Here is a 7,858-nt window from a genome sequence, read left to right as displayed (position 1 = left end):
CATGGACCGTAGATGATGACGACAGAAAGGAGAATCAACAGAGCGCTGAATGGAACTCCGACAATGATGATGTTCTAGAGTATGGATATAGCCAAGATCAGCAGCGTAACTGGGGCTTCCACTTCACGGGCTTCCATCCGTACAAAGAGGTCGTCTTCTTGAGTCACACTTATACTGATTTTGTGGTACCTCGTTATTATTTCAATGCGGTGGCCTGTCACTTGGGAAGCTTAAAGGTTCAGTATTTAGGTAGAGACCGTCCAAAGGATGTCTCTCACTCGCAAAACGAAGAGGGCTCGTTTATGTACACTCCTTGCTTGCTTGATTTGCTTCCACAAAGGGGCTGATCTGGAGAGTCCGCTCGATCTCTTTGTTGAAGATGTTTTAATCTGTGCAATCCAAAGATATGTAGCTCTTTATGACTCAGAAATTATTTACTCACTCCGTAAACTAATATAAGAGCGTTTAGATCAACGCTCTTATATTAGTTTACAGAGGGAGTACTACATAATGATGTGTCATTTTCTTATTGAAGGAAGGTTCAGTATTTAGGTAGAAGCCATCCATATTGGGTTTTGGTCATTGGCAAACTGAGGATGGTCGTTTATGTACACATCTTGCTTTCCTGATTTGCTGCCTTGAAGAGGATGATATTGGAGATTCAGCCCAATCTCCTCATTGAAGACACTTTGATTTGAAAGATCAGTGGCTCTCTATGCCTTAGAGATGATTTCTATAGAATGACGTGCCATTTCGACCAAAATCAAAGACAAAGGAACACAAGGGTGAAAATGGTTCCTGATTTGGACACTCGCTTCAAGAGATATTTCGATTTGAAATTTAGATCTAAAAATAGCATCCAAAACTCACTGGTGGTGACAAGTGTTGCACCTCATGTCCGCCACTAGTTTCCACCGGTGGCAATTGAAAGTATAACATTTGCAAGTGGTACCCTCTAATTGGTGACTATCCGCTATCTATTTATCGACAGAAGCAAGGGTTATTCTTGTGACAACTATACTTCTGTTGTTCTTTTAGGCCATGACAACATACGCACGCACATATAGTGGAACACTATTTCCTATTTGGTTCAGCAGCAATCTAATTTGCTCCCCCTTTTTTCCTCCCCCGAAAACCTCGCAGAAACAACATAAGCTAGCATCCCTGATAATTTGAAAATGAAACTAGTACGAACTATATTTTGTTTTTCCTGAAATGACAAATGAACCGACCATGGAGCCGACGTACATAAGTATGAATGGTAGGACACTGTAACATCTCCCTATGATGGAGCGGCGACCTTGGAGTACCTGGTGAAGCATGAAGAGCAGGAGGACATCCATGCATGTCATCAGGTGTAGTATATATGTGGAGCTGATGTTCGATTATGAAGAGCAGGAAGACAACATCCATGAATTGTTTTGTAGCAAGACAACTTTGGTCCTTAGTTGAGAGAGTGAGGTGAGTGGTTGAACCCGGTCTGGTAGAATATCGTAACTGGTTTCGTTTCGATGAAATGGAAGAGAGAAAAACACGAAGAACTGACCAATATGTATCCACCCCCCCTTGACACGCCCACTGTTGTGCACCTAAGCTCTAGGATTTGGTGTAACAGGGGAGAACTTGCCATTGTCATACTAGGATTTAACAAGTTCATCCTAAATGAATTATTCAACCCTAAGGATGTCGGATACCCGTTTTTGTTCCATTATTGGAACCGGTCCATTTTTGGGATTGTATGGAGAGAAAACGCCCTTTCTAGCCTACTGGGATTGCATCTCTGCGCATGAAAGTTTTTTTTTTGGCAACCTCTGAAAATCCACGGACATCGCATGCTTATATAGAATCATTTGCCAATCATAAGCCGCTTGCATACATACAATCAATCTATCAATCATAAGTCGCTAATGTCTAACTACGATTTCATATGCAGATACCAGCGGTCTAGCGAAACCGAACATTTTGACTCTGCACCTCGACTTCGCCCTTTGTTGCAGGTGAACACCTCCTGTGTAGGCCAGGCCTCCCAAAGAATTCCAGGTTATTATGCCCGGCATGATCACGGGCAAGCCGCAATCTTATCCCGCTTTTGACTCTGCAAACAGCAAGGCACGGCAACATTAGTCAGCAGCTGAAGTTTACAAGAGATGATCTTCCAGAATGGTGTTCAAAAATTAGAATCCTTGCTCGGTACCGTTCCGATGGAGATGATGGTGTGCAGGCTGTCTTGCGGCATGGCAGGATGCCAAGACCAGAGGAGGGGGTGGAGCCTGTCCTAGTGGGAGCAGCACAAGAAGATGCTCGCTGAGGGAGAAGATGATGAGGGAGCAGGAGCACAGCGTCTGCCATGAGGAATGCCCCATCGGGATCATCATGGATGCAAATGCGCCATCAGGGTCATCATGTATGCAGCTCCAGGCGTAACTTGAGCAACATTTGGCGGATGAACCAAGATACTAAAATCTGGAGCAAAATTTTACCAAAGCCCAGTAAATATATTAATCTCAAAGTTGAACGGACTACATGATTCAAGGAGTTCATCCACTTCATACTTGAACGAATCCAAGAACAATCCAAGCGTGAGCCCGGCTTTCCAGTAATTGAATATGGAAATCATATTCTTCATCCTGCCAAGAAGCGCAAAGGAAGCCCTGTACATGAGAGCGCCAATAACCTCGACGATGGCAACAGCAAGGCCGGCAGAAAGTATGTCCCAGTCGCCTGTTTGCCCGATGACGGTAGCAAATGCCGTGGCACAGTAAAATCCTATCAGGAAGAATAGGATCTTTACTGGAAACCCTCTACTTACTTTCTTCAGCTTGCCAGACAACTTCTTTAAAAAAGATTGAATTGCATTAAACAGCCGAGTGCTATTGCCAGAATTGTCTGGATTGTCGTCTGCCATAGTCTTGATGGCCCATTGCATCCCCCTACAGAAAGAACAAAATAGTTCCGATTAATATGGTATTGAACATTGTCAGAAGAAAGCATGCTGTCTTTCAAGAGTCAAGACACAGAACAATAGCTCGGGAAAGGAAGGCAGAGGAACACGCAGAGCAGGTTATTAGATCAAATGCAACTGATAGTGAACTGTTGCAATAAAGACCATCTGATGGCACAAAAAAACACAAGAGCCCTTAATTAAAACTGAGTTCTTAACCCATACCACTTACAATGCACTGACTGAGCTTGCACACATTTCGGCTTCTCTACCTAAAGAATTCTTGAAGTGCACAGCTTCTGTGATGTGAGGACCCACTATTGAATAAACGGAAATCCCACATTCTCTCCCTAGTTGATATTTGATGTATATTGCATAAGAACATCAACCTTTAGTGAACAGGTTAAATCTGGGATACTTGGGTTAGCCATAAGTAAGCGAATTATTTACTTAATTAGCTATCACATCCAAACAGAAGGGTCTGAAACTGTAAGCTCACTGAACTCAGAACCTAATGGTAAAAGGGGAGGGTGTATATTCTGTGTGACATATGCATGAAGTCGAATTGCCCTCTTCAATATAATGCTTGGCACATTGCCTGCTGGCTGCTGCCCATTCAATACACTTGCCTTGCCATTGCAAGTTTGCAACTGAACTAAGTGGCACAATCATAGATGGGATTATGGTTACAATGCATCTAAAATTAAACAACCTTTCCATCGGAAATGAGCATGAGAAAAACTACCAGTCGCTAGGATTTCCAATGAAACCATATAGCCTTTGATTCGAACAAACAAAGTGATTTAACAATCTCCAGCCATACATGTTCTTAGAAAACACAACACTGAATAATTTCTAATCTTTTGCATAAAACAGACTGAATACTAACTAGATCAAATGCCAGATACTAGAGATTGTCCTGTCGCAACAAATATATCTATTTTGACCATCTGATGGCACCCCAAAAATGAGAGCACTTAACTAAAAATGAGTTTGGAACCAATGCCACTTGCAGTGCACTGAATGTGCGAGCACATATTTAGGACTCGCTATCTACAGAATTCTGGAATTGTGCATCTTTCGTGATGCGGGAACCGCCCAAGTACCCACTAATGAGTAAATCATGCATTCTCTTCCAAGCTGACATTTGACGCATAAGCACATCAACCTTCAGTGGATATGTCAACTCTGGAATGATTAGATTAGGCATAACTATTTTTCACTATTTATCTAGTTAGCCGCCACATCAGAACAGAAGGGTATGAAACTGTAAACTCGCTGAACTGAGCGTCTCTTGGTAAGGGGGAGGGTGTATACGACGTGAGACACGCATAAAATCAGATTTCTCTCTTAGTTGTAATGTTTGGCACACTGCCTACCTGTGAGTCAATTCACTTACCTTGCCATTGCAGCTAAGTTCAGTAATATGATGCCCCTAAACTGAACTAACTTGACATCAGAACTGACACTCTACAGGGACTAATAGTCAGCAGTATTTACACAACACCTAAACGCCGCAGTATCTGATTCGAACAAACAAATTGCTCTAACAATCTCCAGTCACACATGTTCTCTAGAAAACACAACACTGAACAATTCCTCATTTTTTACGGAAACCTGACTGAATACCGCAATACTCATCAAACGACCTTCATTGGTGAAATCGATACAAATCGCACAAAAACGTGTAGGCTTGTAGCTACTTATTTGGGTATTATTCAGAGGTCTGTGTGTGGTAAGTGGTAACACACTGACAGTAAAGACTACCTGCTGCTTCTGCCGAAGGAAGGAGCCGCACGCACCAAGCGGAAGCTCCCCTGCTGCTTGTTCCGGCAGCACGCGACGGCGGCAGCCCCTCTCGGGGCGCAGGAGGACGCGGCAGCAGCGGCGACAAGGTTCCTCGACCTCGAGCATCCCGACCAGCACCGGCACCCCGGCGGCGACGACTCGACGGCTCCCTTGCACAGACGGAGAGCTGACATGTGCGCTGCCCGAGCATCCGCGCTGCAGACACAGGATTCGACCAAGAAATCTCAGACATCTGAACCAAATCGGCCTCTCACGGAGCTCGCGCCCGAGCGTATTGAGGGGGAGGGGGAGAGGGAGAGGTAGGAGGTGCAGGTGGATTACCTCGGAAGGGGCAAGTTCGTCAGGCGGCGGCGGCGGCGGCGGTCTCACCGGCCGCCGCCGGAGACCGCGGCTGTCATCGGCGGAGAGAGATATGGGATGGATGGTTGGTCGGCCTGCGGTGCCCGCCGAGACAGTGAAGGGAAAGAGAAGCGGGCCAAGCCCATGGACGGACCCAAATGTAATATCTGTGGGCCAGACCGCCAGAGTGTGTAACTACATTACTAGGGCTTCCCGTCGTGGGCCACTCACTCCTCGTCTTGGGCTTCTTCTCCCCTGCTTCTCTCGGCCGAAACCCCCAGCGGAGCGAGCGGCGGCGGCGGCGGCGATATGCAGTTCCTCCGAGGCGTCGGCGGCGGGGGTGCCGGAGGAGCGGGAGGGGCGGGGTCAATGGCGTGGGAGGTGTTGAGGAGGCATTTCTCGCGGAAGCGGGCGGTGGACATCCGGCGGATCAACCCCAAGGTGCCCAAGGAGGAGGCCGTGGCCATCTCCGGCCGCCTCCTCCAGATCCTCGCCGACCACGGGCCGCTCACCGTCGGCAACACCTGGAACCACGCCAAGGTACGCGTGCCAACGACCTCTACCGATTGAGCTCGATGTATTGCTGCGGCTTTGTTCGTCCATGGCCGGCCAGTAGATGCGGTTGTACTAGTATTAAGAGCTGATGGAACTGATGCCCGGAAGCAAGTAGTACAGCTTGGCCTCTGCCTATACTTCCTTCATTGATCAGATGATGCTTCGACCATGAAGATAGTAGCTTCTGCCCTCTTTCTAGTGCCTTGGATTCTTGAATTGAGAACCAAAAATACTACTCCCCTAGCCATTCTACTCTTCTATACCAATGCTGTGTAGCCGTATCTTGTGATTAGATACAATATGGTGTATGTTCAACTCAGTGATTTTAGCCTCAGTATTTGGGTGCTAGTAGTATGATATTTCTGCCATTATTAGGTTTGTAATCAGGCATCTTTTGGCCCGTTGTCACCGAATAAGCTGAATGTGTATGCTATGATGGACACCTGGTGGTGAGGTAAACAACTGATTCTCGTTCATGCCACTTCTGTTTTAGATAGATGCTCAATGTGGTTACTCCATGACTTTGTTATGCTATCTATTCAAAGTGTATGTATTGAATGTCCTCCTGGACATGCAGTTAGTCTGTATCTGTCTTAGCAGCTAACATGTCTCAGCATTCCGGCTAACTGCTTGCTCACTTAATGGCACTTGAGAACATTCATGTTCTCTTTTATCCATTCTCATATTCTGGCATGTACTACTTCAACGATCTCACAGTGGCGGTTTAGGACATGCTTATCCTTGCAAAAAAAACTTAAGCTCAGGCAATACTACCGTTTATATTTATCATTCAGTACTACTGTTTATATCTAATCAAGAGCTTATGATTTGGGGATCATGTAATACCAGTGCTTATATGCTTTGCGCTGATGCAAAATATCTGATGATGGCAACAGGATGCTGCGATCGACGGCCTGAACAGCAAGACCCACATGAAGATCCTGCTCAAGTGGATGTGGGGGAGGAGGATCATCAAGCTCTCCTGCACGCAGGCCGGCAACACCAAGAAGTTCCTCTACTCCCCGTTCACCGCCGACGACGCCGAGGCGGCCGAGGAGCCATCGCCGGCCGAGGAGCAGCCCAAGAAGAAAGGGTGGAAAGGGAAACACCCAAAGTACCAGACCAAGAAACAGCCGGCAGCAGCGGCTTGACCCTGGTCTGCCTGCTGTGAGCATCCCTTTCTGGCATTTTCGCACTGCTGCTGTTATTTTTTCTGTTTTTTACTTAGCACAGAATAGTTTTCTCGTCATCTGTTTGACATGAAAGGATTTTGTGATGGACCATTTGGGGTTGGCGCAGATTACGCTGGCAGGCCGGGCTGCTGGGCTCTCTGTTGTAGACTCGCTGGTAGAATAATGATGACATCAACATGATAATCTAGTACTCCCTCCATAAAGAAATATAAGAACGTTTGGATTAGTGATCTAAATGCTCTTACATTTCTTTATAGAGAGAGTATATATCTATCAGTCTTGAGATGCATTGTCTGAGATTTGTGTGACTGCACTGGGGCTGGGATAACCGAGGTGAGCCAGAAAGGCCGGAAAGGAGGATCGGTTAGCGTAAGGTGAAATGGGTTCCTTCCTCTTTGTGTGTACAATGTGCATCCGTTTGCTTCTCTTTCAATTTCATTTTATTTATGAAACTAGTCCCTTCCTTTTACCATTACAAGCAAGAGGTGTACCGCTGCCACGAATGCGGCAGAATTTGGTAAAGCTCTCTCTGACTGACAGAATCGTCAACATTTGACAATTGTGGCTAGTGTTTGATTAGAAGAATTGCCAAAAATTAGAGCCTAACAAATCGGCTGCTAATTTATTAGGGTTGCCGAAAAACATGCCTCCAAACCAAAGCAAGCAGGCTCTAAGTGCTTTGGGTGCTGCTAAATCCATGGCGTGTGTGCAAATTAGGAGTGTCACGGCTTGTTTTGGATTTTTTGCGGGGGTAAAATAGCTAGGGTTATCTTCTTCCTTTTAACGAGCAAGAGTTTTACAAGCACGAATTCATCACACCGCAAGGGGTTCATTGGTTTGGAGCTAAAATTTGGTAAAACTCTGACATGATAATTGTCAAGAATTGACAATTTTGGCTAGTGTTTTTGAGGGGAAGCCAACATTTGACAATTTTGGACAAATTGACAAAAAAAAGTGAGCCGAAGAAATCGGCTGTCAATTTATTAGTTAGGGTTGCCAAAAAAATTCCAGGACAAACATG

At 45.7% G+C, this 7,858-nt stretch overlaps 2 protein-coding genes across 3 annotated transcripts; one reads left to right on the top strand and one right to left on the bottom strand.

Annotated features, from left to right (window-relative positions):
- Positions 1-1,836: 1,836 nt before the first annotated feature.
- Positions 1,837-5,225, bottom strand: LOC123114393 (ycf20-like protein). 2 transcript variants are annotated; one of them, XM_044535843.1, is made up of 5 exons: positions 5,072-5,225; positions 4,709-4,945; positions 2,553-2,930; positions 2,195-2,463; positions 1,837-2,095 (listed from the first exon to the last, which is right to left on the bottom strand). In XM_044535843.1, the coding sequence occupies exons 2-4, from the start codon at positions 4,921-4,923 to the stop codon at positions 2,457-2,459; spliced, it is 600 nt and encodes a 199-aa protein (XP_044391778.1). In that variant the 5' UTR covers positions 4,924-4,945; positions 5,072-5,225; the 3' UTR covers positions 1,837-2,095; positions 2,195-2,456. The 2 variants fall into 2 exon arrangements, with proteins under 2 accessions (XP_044391778.1, XP_044391777.1); XM_044535842.1 differs by lacking the exons at positions 1,837-2,095; positions 2,195-2,463 and having other exon boundaries at positions 2,475-2,930.
- A 116-nt stretch (positions 5,226-5,341) lies between these two features.
- On the top strand, positions 5,342-7,120 carry LOC123114394 (uncharacterized). Its single transcript, XM_044535844.1, has 2 exons — positions 5,342-5,629; positions 6,541-7,120. Exons 1-2 carry the CDS (start codon positions 5,399-5,401, stop codon positions 6,793-6,795), a joined length of 486 nt encoding a protein of 161 aa, XP_044391779.1. The 5' UTR covers positions 5,342-5,398; the 3' UTR covers positions 6,796-7,120.
- Positions 7,121-7,858: the final 738 nt, after the last annotated feature.

The sequence above is a fragment of the Triticum aestivum genome, chromosome 5B, assembly GCF_018294505.1.
Source record: "Triticum aestivum cultivar Chinese Spring chromosome 5B, IWGSC CS RefSeq v2.1, whole genome shotgun sequence".
Taxonomy (NCBI): Eukaryota; Viridiplantae; Streptophyta; class Magnoliopsida; order Poales; family Poaceae; genus Triticum; species Triticum aestivum.
The sequence above is the reverse complement of the archived record's forward strand: the minus strand, read 5'-3'. Positions and strand labels throughout refer to the sequence as shown.